Here is a 21,099-nt window from a genome sequence, read left to right as displayed (position 1 = left end):
ATACAATGCCTTCATTAATGATAAATCATTGTATCAATACAAACATGATGAGCAGCACAAATAAGGGATTATCTTCGTAGGTACGCTGGTATCGGTCCTCAGTTGTATTGGTGCACACGAGAAGCTGATATTAGTACTCCGTATCCATATGTTCTTAGTCAAAACTGCAAAACCGTTATCCAAGTAAAACAATTATAACAAAACAATTATATTTTTTTTAGAAGCTGCTGTTAAAATATGGTTCAACCATAATTATTAAACAGGCACCCACATACTGCAAACTGTGGCACAGTTTAGCCACAGTAACATGGCTAACAAACAGTGCTTTGAAGCAGAGCTCAATGCAGCGAGTTCCAGTAGCTAAGCTTGCTCTGGGATCCCTGCAATAAACTGAAGGCTACAAAACAGTCAGCCTATGACTCATGCGGTACCCCAGTTCTCAGCTCTCTTATGTGCAGAAATGCAATAAAACCAGATTTCTCGTTTCCAGACCACTGCGTAACACTGAAACTGGGGGACTGCAGTTTTACCAACCCTCAGGTCACTGAATGGCTGGCTGACACCCACGACTGCAGAGCCCTGTGGGAAAGGCAGTGTGAAACAAATATTACTTGTTAATTAAAGGATTTTAATCAAGTTGTAACCCCTCACGGCAGATGCATTTCATAACTTCCACATCTATGTTCACGTAAAGACTGACAGACAAACCCAGCCTTGAAAGAAAAGATAAAATTTTTAATGTTTATTTTTCCATGAAAAAGCTTTACAAGGAGAAAGAGGTTTCACAGGAGAAAGAGTACATTCTTTAATCACTGTTTATTTGTTGAATTGATATCCAAGGCTGACATTTCTTCTACAGTGTATTTATTTATTCTTCATAATATTGCAGGACATTTACCTTTTATTTAAAAAGGATCATAATCCATGAATGTTGTTAAGAACGCTATTAGGCAATGCTGTATGTGAAGAATTTACACAATCTACATCAGCTGTAGATGAAGCGCCTTCAGTTTTAATTCTTCGCATATTTTGTAGCAACAAACATAAAACACATCTTTTAAATGTTCAGATACTTGAAAAGCTTTGCATTGCATGTAATGGAAAAACAGAGGTTTAGTATCTCAAAGAGCAGACAAAAATATTCCAATGTCCACAAAGCAACACTGAAGTTCTTAAGGAAGAAAAAAAATCCCCGTCTTTTCCCTTAAACCATATGGAGACATTTATTAAGGTGTTAAGTGCTCAAATGTGACTTTCTTCACTAGTATTATACTCCTGGGATTTTTAGACATCCCAGCATCATAACCTAAATGAAGTTATATGATTTCACAGTGAGAGAACCTGACCCTTTCTAGCTGCCTCTACACACAACCTTCTGCCATTTAAAGAATCATTGCTGATCTGTAGAACAGGGAAAAAAAACAAACCAAACCAAACCAAAGACCAACCACCCACCCCTGAAATACCAAGAAGCATCACCCTCGCCCTTTTAGATCAATTAATGTTTTGCCTTCCAAATCACTCATATTACAATTTCAGCAAGATGTTTGAAATCTCCTTGCCAAGTTTGTTCTGAAGTGTACAAAAGAGGTACAATAGTTTCACAAGATTGAGAAAAAACATTTTAAAGTACTTTGTAAGAAGAGTAGCTTGAGCAAAAAGCACCTTAATTTCAACATAATTCAAAAACATAAAGGAGAAGGAAAACCCTTCACAGTTTCAGAATTAGCAGAGAATTAAAAACCCCTGAAACCTGCAGACCATGAAGGTCAAATACCTTACTACAATCAGTACTCCAGCACTTCTGTAAAGATACACTTTCAAGTATTGTTATGGAAGGCACTGATTTTTTCCTTCAGCCATCATGATGTAACGAAAATGCAGAATTTCTGTCACACTGGGCTGAACTACTGCCCCTAAAGATATTTGCCGCTAACCTTGGAGCACCTGGATTTCACCCAGTCGCAGTTTTACAACTACCTTATTTTTATTTATTAATTTCTTTATAAAATCACACAGACCCATCACAGGCTTTAATGATACAATGACTAATGGTACACTAATGGTAATGATTTACAGAAGAGAAAGTTTCAATTGCACTAATTCTCCTTTAAAAGTGAAATTGGATAGCTTTGAAGTTAAACATTCAAAATATAAAATATTTAGCAATTCTGTTCTTCCACTTTACTATCAATTCCAAATTTTTTAAATCTGGAAGCCAGTTATCTGATATAGGCAACTCTCAGGACAGATTCCTTGAATGGATGGTTCAAAACCAGGTACTTCAGTTTAATCAAAAGCTTGAAAAACAAGCTCTTATTTTTAAAAAACATGAATGTAAAATCAAATTGGGAATTGTTATCTTGCTTTCTATGAAGTCTGACAATGGCCAGATGGGTTGAGTTTCTAAATACTTAGTCAAAAGGGGGAAAATATAGTGTGGAATACTGTTCTTCTGAGGCATGTTGAGTACAGAGCATGAAATTAAGGTAGACTTATGAACAGATTTTTACAAGTGGGACTTCTTTAGCTCAAAATTGTTGATGTTTCAAAGGAACTAGGCAAGACTTGAAGAATACTTGCAATTCTTTTGCTTAGCCCTAGGGCCTGCAATTGGATGAACAGTTCTCTTGTAGATTTGAAAGCAATGGACCAACAAAGAGGTACAGTAAGCAATAAGTAATTATAGCTGCACAAACACTCCTTGACTTATATCCAAGGTTTCTAGTTTTCCAGCTGCAACAAAAATGTGTTACCCTCTGAAAATAATTAAGCACAATCTGCAACAAGATAGCAAACTGAGCTATCTTTCAAATCACCTAATAGCCAAAGTATTTAATCTATAGTATCAAAGTTTCTGGAAACTAAGAGCCATCAAAATCCCTGCATAGGCTACCCAAGTTTGACAGGATGCTCTGGGAGAGCTAGAAACAACTTCAGGACCTCAGTGGACAGGGCCAGAGGTAAAGGTAAAAATTTTGATGGTAGCTGCATCAGTGTAAAGCTTGATGAAGTTGACCTGAGGACATAATCCTACTCTAATGCTACCTAGAAGCATGGGGGCAGGTCCAGATGGGTCCTAAATTCCAGTAATTATTACTAGGTTATCTTAAGATAAAGAGTACTAATGAATCAATTAACTGAAGATTTTTGCAGGAATAGTAAGGGCAAAATTCTTACCTTCTTTATGGAGCAAGATTTTATAGGCCGTAAAGAGAAGTAGACCTAGGAAGTAGGAAACCCCAGGAAGCCAGTATGCACTAGGTCTGTCCATTCTGAGGATTAGTGTCATGGTGGAACTCATCCTGAAATCCTCACCTCATTTGCACCCTTTTGGAGTGAGCTGCCAGGTAATGTTACCTTTATATGGGACAGCCCTATTGCACTTGCTAAAGCAGGGGAGGGGCAAGGAGCTGGTGGAGGGAATTACCCTATTTGGATCCCTCCGTGGTAACAAGATACTGGCTGCATTTCATTCTTGGGGAAACTACAGGAGGAAAAGATAGACCCAAAAACCTAACCAAAACCCCCCATAATATTATGACAAAGAAACCAAGATAAACTCGGAAACTCAATTGTAGGTGTGCTGAATCCTTAACCAGAATGAATCCTAATCCTTAACGAAAGTAAGTGATTTTACATATAATAGTACAAAAATGTATAAAATGTAAGAACAGCTGCTTCTGATGGAAGACAGTAGTCAAATTTGGTTATATGAACAGAGTGGAATGTAAAATTTTAGAAATACCATTTCGAAATTCATGATCTGTTGTGGAATACAAAGGCAGATGTGGTGGTTTAATTAAAAAATAACCAGGTCTCACGTTTGCAACTGTCTCCAACTAATTGTCACCATTCTTATACTTCCCCTGCTTGGGACAGAGAAGCTCCTCTAATCCCTGACAAACTGATTTCAATAAAAATTATAATGATTAATTCTAAATACTAAATCTTTGCTAACATAAATCAGTAATTTTAATTGATTATATGAACAACTGAGCTGGCAGATTTGAGTGGAGAGTTACTGTGGGTGGTTGATAAGCTGCTGTGCATGGCAAATTCTCCTCAGGTAGCACAACTGCAGCCTGGAGGACACATGCACAAGGTGTCACAGCATCTCTTGCACATTATACAAGCAAGAAAACTTACTTTTGAGTTGCAATACACAGTTTATGAACACACTTCTGTGGGAGTTCAGCTGCAATGTGTCTCTGAGGTAAGTCTTAATGAATAACAGTGATTTTAAAAAATTACAGATCATAAGAATGTACATAAATCTCTGCTATTGTCTGCTAAACTATAAGCCATTTTCAACTACATATATCACTCATAACTCTACAAAGTCAGACATTTAAAGCTTCCATGTATGTAGAAAAACTTGTTAGGAATCAAAAATTCAAGAGAATTTGTAGTCGATAATACAACTCTCTTTGCTAAAATAAATAGTCAATAATTAAAGGAACAGAAGGACATACCCCTGCACAAGAAGGAAAGTCACTTCATTCTGATCATCCCCCTCCTCTGAGCAAGAGATAAGGAATATGTTTTTCTTGATGATCTCACAAAAAACAGTTTTACCCATGGTTTGAGCTACAAGATTTGCCCACTGGAATAAAAAAGTGCATTAAGAATATATACAAGGTACTGGAAGCCATATGCCCCTTTTCTCTGGCTAAGAAGATAAGGCATTTACATGATGCTATAAAACTACTTTCTCATATAGTACTCATCCGGTCTGTACTTGCTTTGTATCACGACATTACCACACCATTACACGAACATAATACTCTACAACTGGAAGACATGAGAAGAAAAACACAAACTATGAAGAAGTGCATCCAGTAGAAAAGCCCAAAATGACATGTGAGAATCTAACACAAAAAGGAATCGGCTAAAGGTGTATGCATAAAATATGTGCCCATCAATAGGTTTACAGAGTCAGCATCCCTCCTCTTCCTTCAACAAAAGGGAACAAACTACAGAAAGTTACTACTGAATTCAAACAACATGAAAAAGCTATTAAAATACATTATGCTCCCTCTTAGAAACCACATTATCTTTTTCCTAGTCTAATGAAGAATATTGTACTGTAATTAAATAAAATTTCTAAAAACATCTCATGGAACTATTAATAAATTCATTCAAAACCAAAAGCTGTTCCAGGAAAGCAAACACTAGAACTAAACTGCAAATGCCACTGAACTTGTTTCCATTATACTATACAACCATGACCAATATTCTTTAGAGATTTGCTGTAGTAATTTATTAGTTTATTAAGTTCTGATGCAAAACCTGTTAAAGTCAGTAGAAAGACACGTTTTGAAAAGGCCTTGAATTACATACTTTTACTGTAAGATACAAATCTGGGAGTGCTGAGCCATACCAATCTGCTCAGAATTTTTATATCAGGAAACACTAATAAACTAAATTACCTTACAAAGAGATAGCAGTCATCAATATATCTGATTTTTCAGTATTGAGACAGAGTAGTAACATTTTCTATTTTTCTGAATCATATTTTGAAGATGCTTTCTGGTACTTAACTGAAATAAATTTCTGTAGCTTGTACGTGCTATTCTGTTTGCCTGTCTGGTTACCTTTATGGCACTTGTTGCTTTACTGTAAGAGCATCTTGTAAACCCTAGAGGAAGCAATGGAAATAGTATCCCTAAACATCATAAGCTTTTAAAAACCACGTTTTTCTAATTATAGAACATTCGAAACTCTGTATACCACAAGTGAAACAGAAGGAGTGACTCCGGGAATGTGTATGCTATTCCTTGGACAAACAAAACACAGCGCTAGGCTATATGATTAAAGGCCAATCACAGTGAACACACAGACTGAGGAGCAGGAACACACAGCAAGGAGCAGAAGAACCCCAGTAACCTCATCAGTGAGAACTGGAGCGCATTGAGAATCAGTTGCTCCTAAGATGATGAAGGAGAACGATTAGAGCACTGTCCCTTTGTGAAACCCACTAAGATGAGTCAGGAAAAGCAGTTCTCCCTTGCAAACTAAAGGGGTTATTGCCTAAAAGGGTTTACGACTTACCGGATTCAGGGGGAAGGCAGTTTGGGATATACAGATTTTCTTTGTAAATAGTGGGTTGTGTGTCTTTTTGAGATGGTATCACATCTTCTGCCTCTCCTTTAGCATAAAGCCATTACAGTGCAGTAGCAAGGAATGCTCTGAGGCTTTGTAGAAAGAGTAATAGCAGCATGGATACAGTATACCACCCCAACTCCCCTAGTTTATATAAAATTCAGTCATCTGCCACAAGACATGGACTTAAAAGACAAAGAAAAAACTGGTTCAAACAGATATATTCCTGTTCTCCACTAGTAAAGCTGAAACTGTTTTCCTTGAAATACAATTGTTTAAAACTTGGCTGCAACTAAATATTTAAAAGTCCTTTACAGTTTGATCCTGGACTTAGCTTGATGCTTATGCCACAGTTTTCCTACTATCTACTATCACCCTTTCCCAATAAGCTTATGGTGGTTCTGAGTGTGTCTACATACAGTGACTAAAAGTTGAAACTTGAAAACAAAAAGGATATGACACTCAAACACACATTTATATATATACATTTAGATAGAAAACATATCTACAATACTATATTTAAACATTACATACTATAAAATAAAGTTAGGAATACACAGTCTTTCCCCTTCAGCAATGCATTAATTAAAAAGTGTCAATAAGAAAACAGATTTGTTGACTTTTTTTTTTCTTTTTGAATACTGGAATACAGGCAGAATTTGATGATCCCATCCAACTGAAATAGACAAATATAATGTAATTCTAGTTGAAAATGAGAGAAAAAAAATCCATCTGCTGAATTGTATGTTCAAGATAACTGTAACAGTTTGGTTCATTATTCTGAACTTCTGAAACTAATGCTTGGTTTTTTCAGTAAGCAACAGAAAATTTGTGGGCTAGCTGGAAGCTGATCTAAGGTTTCCTGGCTACTATCCAAAGTTAAACAAACAAAAAATTCTGAAAGAGTGAGTTGTACTGAAGTGTAAAAAATGGTAAATGCCCAAATCAGTTTCTTTACCTTCATCCTTCCAATAGCATTTGCAATCTGTGAACAAAGTAGCAAAACTTCCTCCTTCTTCAAAATGGCATGTGAGAATTGAGAGGCTCACCCAAAGGAGTTGAAACACTGAATTACAAAAGTTGCTTAAAAAACAAACACAAGAAAAATAATAGTTCAGCCCTTGCCTTGCTGACAGGTGAGATAATAACCATTTCTGGTACTACAGAGAACTTGCAGATAGACTGGCATTTCAATGGAAGGAAAAACCACACCAGTCCATATGGTTCCCTTGAAACAAAAGCCTCTCGGGTTCATGACCAACATTTCAGCCAGTCTTTAAGTAAGAAAGAGCAACAACAAATCATACTGGGGATTTACTGACAGGTGTCAGGAACAATGGTGATTGTTTTAGAAAAGACTATATAAAAATTATTTCACTACTATACTTTATAATATAGGTGAAAATACTATCTTCAAACTTAAAACAAAATCATCTTCTCAGAACTGATTCTCATGACCAGAGCACAGAGTCTAATCCAATTATCACTTAAGCACTGTGGAAACTCTTCCAGTTCCAGTAAAAAACTTGCACTCCCTCCTGTATTCCTGTTACTTACTATGGCAAATTGAAGGAATTTTACTTGCAAAACAGCCACCAAAGGCAGGATTTTGTAATACAGTTTTAAAGCACCTTACTCAAAGATTAGGTTACCAGTTTTCTAGCAAAAGCTCAGAACCTCTAAATATGAATGCAAATAATCCATTACTAAATATATAGTTCTGGTTCAGTGGCCACTGTCTTTACAAAGAAATCACAAAAGTAGAAAAGTGATTCACCCTGCGTGAAATGGTTGACATCTAATTTTTGCCATTTAGATATTCAACCATTATCTACCACTTACTATAAAATGTAAATTGGTATGTATCAGAAAAACTCCGGCATGGTTTTTGAGTTTTTTTTCTTTATATATATACAGATTAGAGAGAGGCACATTCTTCGTAAGAAATCAGCATGAAATTCTTCTGTAGGAACTTGAACACTTCCTTTCACAGAAATTTTTCCACGAAACTATGCTCTTCATATAAGGCGGTCATATCTAGTTAAGCAAAACACTCACTTTGCATAAAATCAGAGCTGCACCTAGTTTAAGATGTATTTTCAAAATACATGTGTCATAAATGTCATTACAGAAAAATAAGCAAGATAGTTCTTTTACAGCCTAGAGAAAGAAACTATTCTTTTTGACATTCTATTAAAATTTAATAAGGGCACAAAAGAAGTTTGTAACTGTTAGTCCAAAATGATCTAGCTATTCTAACAGTATGTACAGTGCAAAGAACTTCTTACAGTAACATCACAAAGTAACACCAGCTCTTTCAAAAGGACTCTAAAAATTGTTGCTCATTGCTTAGAATGGCATACATCCAATATATTCACAATTGGCAACAGAGTCTACAGTATTACAGTATTATTGCTGCTACTGTAATAAAAAAACATGAGGTTGTGATGACAAATTTTCATGTTAAAATGAAGTAGACTTCCCTACAGCTTACCAAGTATATTATTTCTTAGCTTTGTCATAAGCTCCAGGAAAATGAACAACAGAGAAAAGCTGTTCTCCTACAGAAATGGTGGATAGTAAAATAAAGTATGAAATTAGCTGGCTGTGGGTTAGTTGGTTAAAAACACATATATCAGTTCAACTTGAGTCAAACTGCCTTGGTTTGTACTAGCTATCTGTAAAGGCTGACTGAATGAGATTCCTTTCATCATACAGGCACTGCTACCTTTGCTGCAATAGTAAAGGCACGCTTTGACAGCAAGGATAGCTTCAGCTGACAGACAGCTCCTGGGTAACTGAAAGGGAATGACAGTTTGACAGGAAACATCCTTTATTTCTCCAGACAGACACTGTCCTTGAAGCAACCAGGTATTACCTGTAAAAGAAGAACAAGTATTATCTTTAGGATATTTAACACCATGCCTGAAACCTACAGAAAACACTAATTTTACCTATAGGACAACATGGACATTCTTTCCATATGCAACATTAGGGGAAATTTCCTTCCTGATTTTTCCAGTCATGGACAAAAAAAAAAAGGAAAAGTAATTTACAAATGCTTCTTTAGCAGTCATTTAAAGATGGAGAGATCCATAGCTTTGCTTCAGAACTATAGGTATATATACAGTACATCTTATTTAAATGCAATGGATCTGCAATTTGGCCTATACGCTCTTAAGAGGATATTAAAATTTATTCTGAGATATGCAAGCAAAACTCCTTAAATTAATGGGCTGCTAAATATTTGTATCAGAGGTCTAATACTCCAGGTAAGGTATCTGCCATAAATGCATAAAAACGCAGGTAAATTATGGCATTTCCAAAGAGAAGTGTTGGTTTTACAAGTGGGTTGCTTCAATTTAGCAATGTTCAGGCTGACTGTTACAACAGAACTTGAGTTTCACATTTATTTAAGTATTTAAGAACTGAAAAATTAACCACAAAATAAATGTACCTAGCTCATTGCACTGTACTCTGTATTTTACTGTAAGTGAGATGGATGAAGTGCTCTTTTTGGCATTTTTCAGAAAATACCTAAAAGTTGGCTCTAGAATGTATAAGCTTGAAATGACTTGTTGAGTTGAGGTTGCTTACATTCTCCAATTTTACTAACCCATGAAGCTGTCACATATATCTTTACTTCAACAATATTTGGAGATTCTGTAGGCCAAAAAGTATGCCGGCTCTCCTGGAAATAGTCTATTTGTACTCCAAAAGCACAAACTGGGATGAGAAACTACTTTAAATCATGAGGCATATAAACAAATTGCAGTGCCTGTACAGTATTTGACTGCTTTTAAAAGCAATCCATTTAATTAAGCTACCACATGGACACTTTGAAAGCTGGCCAACAAAAGACGAGTCAAAAGATGAGGAGATGTTTACTTTCAAATCAGTTTAACTGCATCTACAAGCAGGAATAACTATTAACAAGTATTTATCATTGTAAAAGCCAATATGGCATGTAAATTCAGCCAGAGAACAATTACTAAAAATTAGTAGAATTTTAAAATCTAGCAGCATTTCTAAACATAAATGTTTTCCAATGCAGTGCAACCACTGAGTGAACATAACTGAAATATAAATGCTCTCTCTGTTGCTTTCGAAAATCTATTGTAGGTGCAAATGATGCAATTTCAACAGCAAAACGTGACACAGAAACTAAAGAAAATTACATTCTAGCTTCTTTTTTTAAAAAAACTGTTCATCAACTCATTAAACAGTCAGTTAAGCTTTTCTCTGCTCTATACTGGTTTAGAGGGTATCTTGTTCATTTCCTCCAAGAGGTAACAGCTCTCTGTACCATGCATCATTTACTTTAGGGTGCCTAGAGTCTAACAGAAAGCATGTTTTATAAAGTTCAGAAATTTCTCACACAGTCTGAATGCTAAGTGTCCTCCCTTCGCCTTCAAGGACACTAGTTTATGGTTTTACTTAGGCACATAGCACCTATTATAGGATACTTTTTAGAAGAATTGACATTCCAGTGAGACAAAAAATTTTCTCCTAGAACGTAAACGTATTAAACTTAAAGCAAATGAGTCACATCTGAGTAACTCAATAACCAGGCAAAACTGTTTCAATACACAAAGAATGTGAAAAAGTATGGGTTATTTTGTGTACTGGCTTTCATATAAGTACTTCTAAGGCCACGGAGAGGTTCTCCCTTTTGGGTACAGCTAGACCACTGGAAAGCTCTGTCTCCAAACATCCACCAATGGTTGTCCTGTGCAAAAAAGAGTTTCAGATAACCTTGCTATTTTTGTACTGAAGAGAATTTTAGGGAACACTCACACGGTCTATTCTACCAGTCATGTTATGGGCATAGTAATCTCCAGTGTAAGGATGGCAACGATGACTAGAACTAAACCACTCCAGTCACACACCATGTGAACACGTTCCATGTGCTCTTTTAGAATATTTGAGAGTTGAGAGAGATTAATTTAGGCTCAGGAAACTGCCACAACATGAAATAATATTTCCAATATTCCAATATAATAATAATATTCCCATTTCACAGTAACCAAGGTACACAGTGACTGAAAGAGTTGTTCAAGGTCACACAGGAAGTCAGCAACAGAACTTGCAAGAAAGGCCAATCATTTCTGCTTCCTTGCCATACCATAATTTACCTCTTACATAAGAAAGTGTGCCTTATTATAGAAATATTCAAGCAGAAATATGCAAATATTAATTATAACAAAGTAGGTTCAAAGTAGTTAGATATAAATGCACCTCAAATACTTTTTGGAAGAGACAAAAGAAAGAAAAAAAAAGGAATCTCTTTCAGGAATATGCTTCAGCTTCATGGTGAGCTTTCTCCCAGAAACAGATGGTAGGGCTGAGATAAGCTGTTCATAGAGACAGTGGAGAGGGCAAGCATCTAAGGAGCAAAAAGCTTGACAGTTCTGGGATTAGTACCTCTGCAAGCCCTCAGTGGCAGCTTGTTCCAAGAAAGTTTTAAAAAAAAAAAAAAAAAAAAAAAAAAGCAGCATGTATTAATTCAAGCAAAAAGCAGCCTATCAGGTGGTTTTTTTTAATCTTCCCGCTCCAAATGTTAAATGTATCAACTCTATGTTTATAAATGTATTGCATCACAAGGTCAAATGGGAACACAGGACTGGGAGGGAGATTTTGAGTCATCAGACTGAGATTCCTTGTATTACAGGCATGTCATGATATAACTCACTTTGTATCTTACCTACTCCCGTTCAACTGATAAAACAACACAGGCACTTTACCTTCTGCTGTGATAAACCAGGAATTGGGTGCTTCTTCATTCAGTTTTGAATCTGGAGGAAGAGTCAACTTTAACAAAAACTGAATTGTCTGGCCAGGAGCTACAGTTAGTAAAGGAAGTTGAATGTTTGGTGCAGATTTAGGCAGTTTTGGAAGGTTTGCTATTTTATCCTTTTGCACAGGCAGGTTATCTGGAACATCACATGCTTCTGGATTCAGGATAGGCAACTATCAGTAGAAATAAAACAAAGTATTTATTTTCATTTGTACTGAAAGCAAATAGGCTTTCACAATACAATCACAGTTTCAAAGCTGATATGGACTAGGAAAACTAACACATGATAATATGGCTATTGGACTAAAACTTTCTGAGAGTGCAACAATACTACAGTGACAAAGAAAAAGGGAAGGACAAAATTATTTTTTTAAATGAAAAAGATAAAACTGATCAATCAAAATAAAAATAATATTTGCTATTAAAATCATAAAATCCACAACTACTTTAGAGTATCCACTACTTAGAGTATCCTTTAATTTAAAATTTTAACAGTTGCATTATATTTTTACTTTAAAATTTATAGGTATTTTCTTCTAATCTTGTGGTAAACCACATGCTTTGGTAATAAAATCCAAGATTTTAACCATGCAGATTGCACAGTAAAGTAAAAGATAATTTCCCAGAAAAGCCACCAACATGTTATATGATATGGAAATTTAAACGTACATTAAGATTGTGTACTATTAAATGAAAGAAACATACAAGACAACAGTTGGACCATTATGTCATATATACATGCATATACATATGAAAACGTTAAGACATAGTGCCATTGAAAGATGGACAGGAGCACAAGTTTGTTTTGCCTTCATGTTTATAAGCAAATACAGCAGTGCTCAATGATGACAGTGGTTTTGAGTTGACAACTTGGAAGCCCACTATGTACCCTGGTTTAAGTCACTGACCTCCCAAAATCACCTCTTACGGCTTAATTACAGGACTTGGTAAACTATTTCAACTTCCACTTGTTACAAAGGGAGCCGGGAAGTGCTCATGAAATGCTTTTCATACTGAAAAACTGGGCTGTATTTTTTAATAACTCATGTTTCTGTATTGTTCTCTTCTAGAGGATCATCACTTTCCGTTTTCATGCAAAAGTTGCCTTTCCAAAGACTAAAGCTTTCAACAACTGTTCTAACAGGCAATGTTTATTTGCCAGATCATCACAAAACATTCTGTGAATATAGCTACTGTACCCAAAAAAGTTTATTAGCTATATGATTTTTATACCACTTGCCAAAGTCTGTAATAGTAATTTATATCAAGAAACACCACTATCAGCCTGTTTAATAAGTATTACTTGCCATGGAAAGAATTTTTGTGTCCAAATCCAGCACTTTAATCTGATGATTATTTGTGTCTGCAACATACATCAAGCGGCCATTTTCTTCAACACACAAACCTCCCGGTTCATTAAAAGTTGACTGGGTAAAGCTGGAACCAATAACATTGCTTGCTTCTCCTGTGCCTGCCAGGGTAGCACAGTTCTTCATCTTGGGATCTACAACCTTAATCTAAGATAAACAAAGCCACAAAAAAACTTCTCTGAAAAAAACCCACCAGGATTTAGAAGTTCTGCATTATCTTATGCCCCAGGTTTTCAGAAGCCAGCACTAACTTTGAGTACCTTAGATACCAAGTGTGCGTCCTAGAAGCTAAGTTATCATACTTTACCAAATGACATCTCCCATCTCCCCGCTCCCCGCCATTCCCTGCTGGACTTTACTTCTTCCTTTGGTCTTCATTCAGTGTTCTCTTTCATAATTCTGAAGGCACCTATGCTTTGGTATAAAAGTATGCTGAATGGCTTGTTTTTCTAATGTTTGTTGCCTTTCTGGAAATATTTGCAGAATAGTAAGAGCATAACAAAACTGGCAGGCCAACTTCTATATCATTTTTTCTCTAAAAACAGATGAGGGGTTTTTTTCTTAAAGTAATCGCAAAAAAGTTTATGTTTTACACAATACCTGAAACAAAATTTCATTTGCCACAAAAATTTCAATAAGCATTTAGTGTTATATACTTTATTCTTCAAATTAAAACAAATTACTTTTGTTTTAATGCATTGAATCAATGTACAGTTAACAACCTTCTAGACATGAAAGTTTATACAACATCACATGAGAACAATCACGCAAAACAATCTTTCTTATCTCAGAGTTCCATGGAGGCAACCCACAATACTTCTCAAACCTTGGGTGGCTTTTTTAAGGGAAAAGCAAATCCTCTTGTTCTCCCAGTTTTATCAAACCTCAGTATTCCTGACTAAGCACTCCTAGCTCTTTTGCTCTAGTTCAGCATCTTTGGGAAGATATAAGGAAAGGGTCCTCAGTCTGAACTGTCACTTGGCACTTAAATTCAACTTCCCCAAGGGACCATCGTACCAACACAGCAGCATGTGACAGCAAAACAATGGTAAAGAGAAGGACCCATAAGGGAAGGAAGGAAGGAAAAGGAACCCACAAAGGAACTCGTATCATTTGTTTCTTCAGCTTAACCGAACCAAGCACAATCATTGTCTGTTCCTAAAACAATCCTTCATAGTAGTAAAAATTGCAAAGCCTGTATATAACAAGCTACTATATGCTTACCTTATGATTATAGGAGTCTGCCACATAGAGTAGTTTTCTTTTCTTGTCCCATGTTACTCCTAAGGGATGCTGCAGCTTTGCATTTATGCCCGCTCCATCCACATCACCAAAGGCAAACAAATTCTGAAAAAGTATTTTATTAAATTAATACATTTGATAATTCAAAGTTGACATGAATTTAAATGATTGTAATTAAATGGAAATCCACTGGCTTAAAAAAAAAAATAAAAAATCAAGACAACTTCAAAACAAGGATACTGAAAACTGGGAAGTGTGGATGCTAACCATGGAAATGGAAATTCTCACATTTACATTATCAATATGAATCCAGCTGGCTTTAATAACCACATGTCCTGGTTTCAGCCGAGATAGAGTTAATTTTCTTTACAGTGGCTGGTGTGGGGCTATGTTTTGGATTTGTGCTGAAAACAGTGTTGATAATACAGAGATGTTTTAGTTGTTGCTGCACTAGTCAAGGACTTTTCAGCTTCCCATGCTCTGCCAGGTGCAGAAGAAGCTGGGAGGGGACACAGCCAGGATAGTTGATCCAAACTGACCAAAGGGCTATTCCATACCATATGACGTCATGCTCAGTATATAAAGCTGGGGAAGAAGAAGGAAGGGGGGGACATTTGGAGTGATGGCGTTTGTCTTCCCAAGTAACCACTATGCGTGATGGAGCCCTGCTTTCCTGGAGATGGCTGAACACCTGCCTGCCCATGGGAAGTAGTGAATGAATTCCTTGCTTTGCTTTGCTTGCGTGCGCGGCTTTTGCTTTACCTATTAAACTGTCTTTATCTCAACCCTCGAGTTTTCTTACTTTTGCTCTTCCAATTCTCTCCCCCATCCCACCGGGGGGGAGTGAGTGAGCGGCTGCATGGTGCTTAGTTGCGGGCTGGGGCTAAACCATGACACCACACAATGCTGAATCAAATTGGCTATTTTAAAAATAAGTGAAGTAACTTGTTATCTGAGAAGCAACAATCTGCACTACAACCTGAGCGTCACAACTGGCACACATTTGCATTCCAAGCAGTGAAGTTAAGAAATTGATGGCCATGGAAACTGATTTACCCTCTCACCCCAAAAGTGGTTCCTCCAGGTCAGGCTTGAGGAATATTAGTAGGGCAGTGTGGGGAAGTTTGAAGTGATTACCAATGGATCTCTCTCTCCTCCTACAAGGTGCTTCACTGCTCCGTCTTTCAGAGAGATGGTTCGCACAGTGCTGCTCTCGCTATCCGCTACAAAAAGGCAGTTCCATGGTTCCTCGGAAGCCAGAGAGAGACCTGAAGGCTGTGCAAAGCCTGCCTTATGTGGGTATGCGTTGTTTCTGTTCTCTTCATTTCCACTCCCAGCAAATCGAAGGCAGACTCCTTTCTTTAAATCACTAAAGGAAAATAGTACTGAAGAATGAGTTTGAAATACTTCAGACATTATGCATAAACAGAAGCCACAGGACAAGCACTTGTGAGTTATAAAACCAACTGTACTGCAGCACAAGGAATTATTCAATGCCTTTGTGCTAACTTTTATTTCACCTCAGTTTATCATTCATCACTAGATAATTCAGCAAATGCAATGAAAAGTAACACTCAATTATACTAATGTACCCTACCAAGTCATAGTTTTATAGCAAAAGTAACATAGTTCATTTCATCTAACAGTGTGGGAAAAAGCAGGCAGACTTTAAAGGACACACGCCTTTTAAGTCTGAACAGAAGCAGCAAGCTTCAAGCTAAGTACAGCTTCACAAAAATTATTTTTAGTGTAATTTGATTATCTCTCTCTTTGGGGTTTGAAAGCTGTTTATCAAGACAAACAGCAATTTCACATGTATCTTATTACAGCTGCTTACCTTCCCTTTGGTAGTTTTCCACCTTCCAACATCAGTGCCCATATCTGATGAGTGCCTGCCATTGCTATCCATAAAACATCGTCTTCGTGGGTTCCTGAAACTTTTAAAAATGGATGTATAAAAACAGATGAAAAGAAAATAATTTGGGAATGCTTTATAAAACAAAGAAATCAACAAACCAACCCTGCCATCCCCCCTACTCCAGCTTACCTTCTGCCACAGGTTAAAAAAAAAAAACTCATCACCAAAAAACAGAGAGAAAGAGAGAGAGAGAACGTCCTTCATCTACCAAGAAGTCTACTATTTTTATTCTGTACTGTTCCCAAGGATATAAAAATTGTGGTTTTAATATCCCTACCTAGTAAAGGCAGTACTTCAAATGGGATTTACTCTTTGCAACGCTTTGTATTGGGTCCATGCTTCACCTGTTATTTTTTGATTCATACTGGCCAACAAATACGTACATATCTTTGCTAAGCATGTTTTTGGGGGGCATGGTAGGGGTGGGTGGGGTTTTTTTACTAAGCTAGTGACAAAACTAGATATTCCAAAAAACTACTGGCAATTGTATACAGGTTTTGAGAGACATAATAATGGCAGTACCTTTGTTACATTATGTACAGAGTATATAATGTTTTTAAGATAAGGGTAACCGATGCTTGGGTGTCATGTAGATTTACGCTCTGGAGGGCAACAACAGCTGTTTATTCAAAGATTAGATGGGATGTGGGCAGTTACTAATTTCCCCATGCACTAACCATCCAGTTTCCAAGTTGTACTCCCTATGCACATGTACATGTGGTATCACAAATGTGTAATCTCAAAGTATAATGCTGCAATTCACCAATCCAAATCTATAAAATTACACAAAGCTTGCCCAGATAATAAGTCACAAATAAAGTGATACAAATGGAAAGAGAAAAACATACAAGTGCTCTGTAGCTTTAAACATATCACATTACAGCATAAGAAAGAACACAGGAAGACAAGTGGTGAAAGACCATTAAAAAAAACCAAACCCAAAACCAAAAGAAATTTACTTATCTTAGCCTTTTCTGAAAATCTTAAGGAACAGAAAGTTGACATTTAAAAACCGCATTAAAATGGGGACACTATTATCTTTCTAACACTGCACTAGTCTATACACATTGTATACAACTATCCCGTCTAGTCAGAGACAACATTAAAATGTTTTTCTAAACGAATGTATCAGGTATTGGAATAACTATTAGCCAGTCAACAGAAAAATACCTTCAAATTGCTCACAGAAACTTTTTATTCACATGAACTTACAAACACTATGCATCTCATAGCTGTTTCTGCAAACAATATAATGGATACCTCCCCCCCCATTTTCGAGTTTCAAAATGAAAGCAATTATATACAAAATGCTTGCAAGCATTTTAAACCCAAGAAGTTAGTCCAAATCAATCTTCCTAAAATGAAATTACCACTATTCCCCCAACTGAGATCCTGCTGTTGTTCTAATCCTAAACCTTTCCTACATTACACACTGCATGAGGGGAAAAAAAAGTATCCTTCTGTCTCCAGAATCAATTTCCTCATACTGTGAGCCCTCTTCAGAGTAGTACTGGTAAGATTTTAATGCAGTTTATCTTCAGCCTTTTCTGTTTCTTGGATCAAGACACAAGTTTCCAAGACTGCAATCAAAGGACCTCTGCTGACTCTCCCGCACCTCCACGTGGCTCCACGTTTCAAAGCAAACTAGAGCTCCAAGAATAAAAGTCAAACTTCCAAAGCACCTAAAAGCGTCTTGTTGAGCAGGAAGGCTTGCAAAATAAGTTGGAAAACACATGTTTTATGAGTCACCAGAGCTGTTCCCAAAGTACTGGCAATGCCAAAACTACCCCAATAAAGCCCCCCACACACACCTACAGAATCACCTTTGATTAGAGCCTGTTTCTAGGAGATTTAAATTGAGAATGGCCTATGAATTCATTTCACTACTTCCTATATAGCACATGTTCAACTTCAGGACTTTGTTTCCATGAGGCATATCTTGTACTTTTCAGATGCTACTATTCTGAGTACCCCAGAATGAACAATGCTAAAATCACTGGTCAATTCAGAAAGTGAGCTTTTTATCTTGCTATGCTGTGCAGTTCATTCTGAGGGATCTCAAAAAGTGCTTTGTTAATTATTTAAAATTAACTTCATCCACCAATGAAATGAAGGAGTAAGACTAGAACTGAGCACTTTAGAAAAATCTGTTCCATTCTTCATCTATCCAATGCTCTAATTCCACTCACTTGTGACAGCTATATGTTGAAAAATTGAAAAGGTTTCTTACGCTAATTCTGCACACTGAAAGGCTTATCAAATATGAGACACAGGGAAAAAGTATCAATATTAATCTCAAGTTTTACCGAATATGTAAGATCAATAGAGAGAAGATCCTTTCTTCAACTAGAGAACAAGACAGGAAAAATAAATAAGAGCTCCATAACAGTCATAAATTTTAATGCAACTTAAATATTTTCTACTGGATGGAAATTAGAACAAAGAGAATGAATGCACACATGGAAACAACACAAGCATACTGAATTGTGGAAAATATGTCAAAACTTCAATAAAAAAAAATTGTACAAAACCAGAAAAGTAAAAACAATGCCTATAGTTGCACAGCTAAGGTATTTTATCACACAATGGACCTGACACTACAGAGTTTAATGCTTTATGTTCTGAAACAAAAGACAGAAAAACCTCTTCTTTGAGGACAGAACAGTCTGAGGACATGTCACCACTGTCATCCTTGTACTGTTCTCGCAGGAAAAGGGGGCCAGGGAGAACCAGCATGCTAAAATTATGGTAATGCCATCATGATCATAACTCCTTATCATCCTTGAATGGAAAGAATTTATTTTTAAAGAATTTATTCTAAAACAACATAAAAGAACAAAGCAATTATTTTACATGTAATCAATTAAGCACCACATTCCAACCTATCTTGAGCTGTTTTAAAAATCCAGTGTTGTTTCTCCTTATTAGGGTATGTGCTTTCTTATCTTTAGTGCTGCCTGTATCAAAGCAAACTATGGCTTGCAAATGTGATATACTTATGTTATAAAGATTCACTAATAATGAACTGGAGCTCTGGTATTCCATATAACACAATGCTTCAGTTATTATATGATGATTCAGCCTCTGCTATATATCTGTGTTTTAAAAATTCACAGTCCTGTTTGTACACATACACAACTTCACAGTAATACTGCTGACCATTAACTGTGAGTCAATCTGAAGGCACAGAAAAGACTTTATTTTGTACCAGTCAACAGCAATATCTGTTTGAAGAGATTCCATTCCCAGGACTACCCGCAATTCCAGCTTCCCTGTCTCGGGACTGCATGCTTACTTCCAGTCTGGGAATTAAAAGCCTGGGAATCAAAGTTACATTTTGTGGCTGGCACCACTGACATTTTCTAAATAGATTGAAGTTTGAAAATATTATTCTTGTCTACTAATTTTATCTTTAAAAAAAATAACAAGGAAGAAGTCTGTTCGTACACTTACCCTCTGCAAAAACACAAGAGGCAAAAAGGGCTATACAACACACCCTCTGGTTTACAGATAGGCACACTGCCTACGTGCACATGTGAATGCAAGTCTCATCTTCACTTAAGTCAGTGGAAGTTTAGCAAATTAAATCCAAACCTTACTGACAGAACAACTAGAGAATCATTCTTCTTCAGTGAGACAGAGATAGCAAAGCCCCAAACGAATGCTTTAGCACCGTAAGTCCGGACTGTTACAAGTACACATCATCCTTTCCAGAGGAGTAAAAATTAAATTTCTTCTTTTTTTCCTGTGCTACCTGGCACTCTTTCACATAGCGTTGCATCATGCAAACAGCATAGCCCCTTATGAAATAAAGTGCTTCTGGAATTTTCCTCCTTAGTTAACATACCTGCCCTCTCATCAAGGGAAATCCTTGGGCGTAGATACCAAGGGGATGTCATACAATGGGAGATAATAGGGAGATAAAATGATGACTATAATGAAATATTTTCTCTTTCTTTACCAAGTTTTCTAACTCAGGCTTTATGACTGTAATGGCAGCAAATACTTCAAAAAAATCCAAAGTAGAGGTGATAGCATTTGTTAACATGAAACAACTAATTTAGATTATTTAGTGCTGGGATACATCACTATAACTACAGAAAAAGCCAAATCTGGTTATGCATTTTATTTATTCCTATTTAAGCATAATAAACGCACACACTTGAGGGTACTTCACCACCGCAGTCTCCCCTGACCCCTAACACCCACATTCCATATTCAAAAGCACTTTCAGCATCAAATGAGAACAGTTAAAACCTGTGTCTCATTCTGACCCCAGCAGGCCTGACAAAGACTATGTAAGACTTGTCAAGGATGTTTATTTTCAGCAGCTCTGCATCTGGAACTTTGCATTAAAACCAGTATCTAACACGTGAACTAGTGTTTAGAAATCTGATTTGTTGTTTCAACTTCTTTATCATGAACATACATTTAATTCACAGAACAAGACTACAGACTGTGGAACAAAGAGAATGAGAAATCATAATTCCAGGTACAAATATAATAATTTTTTAAAGAGAGCATTTCACATCATGGCCTTCAAAATGTTACTAAGTTTAACATCTGTTAAGATGTTAACTCTGCTAATCCAAATGCTTCTGCTTTTTTACTGCAGAAAGTAGTCATCATCATCACCCATTTTGTCAAGATGTACAGAAGTCCAGTTT

At 36.5% G+C, this 21,099-nt stretch overlaps 1 protein-coding gene across 4 annotated transcripts in view; it reads right to left on the bottom strand.

The window, feature by feature from the left end:
• Nucleotides 1-760: 760 nt before the first annotated feature.
• Nucleotides 761-21,099, bottom strand: part of NHLRC2 (NHL repeat containing 2) — a 40,023-nt gene continuing 19,684 nt past the window's right edge. For 2 of the 4 annotated variants that reach the window (XM_072871270.1, XM_072871273.1), the window contains 6 exons: nucleotides 16,352-16,451; nucleotides 15,652-15,883; nucleotides 14,497-14,619; nucleotides 13,210-13,419; nucleotides 11,850-12,075; nucleotides 761-8,983 (listed from right to left, as the gene is read on the bottom strand). In XM_072871270.1, coding sequence (XP_072727371.1) covers nucleotides 8,718-8,983; nucleotides 11,850-12,075; nucleotides 13,210-13,419; nucleotides 14,497-14,619; nucleotides 15,652-15,883; nucleotides 16,352-16,451 — 1,157 coding nt within the window. In that variant the 3' untranslated portion in view covers nucleotides 761-8,717. The remainder of the gene's footprint in view (nucleotides 8,984-11,849; nucleotides 12,076-13,209; nucleotides 13,420-14,496; nucleotides 14,620-15,651; nucleotides 15,884-16,351; nucleotides 16,452-21,099) is intronic. The other 2 variants (XM_072871271.1, XM_072871272.1) reach the window with 2 other exon arrangements.

The sequence above is a fragment of the Ciconia boyciana genome, chromosome 8 (genome assembly GCF_034638445.1).
Source record: "Ciconia boyciana chromosome 8, ASM3463844v1, whole genome shotgun sequence".
Lineage (NCBI taxonomy): Eukaryota > Metazoa > Chordata > Aves > Ciconiiformes > Ciconiidae > Ciconia > Ciconia boyciana.
Note: the sequence above shows the minus strand (reverse complement) of the source record. Positions and strands in the feature narration are given on the sequence as shown.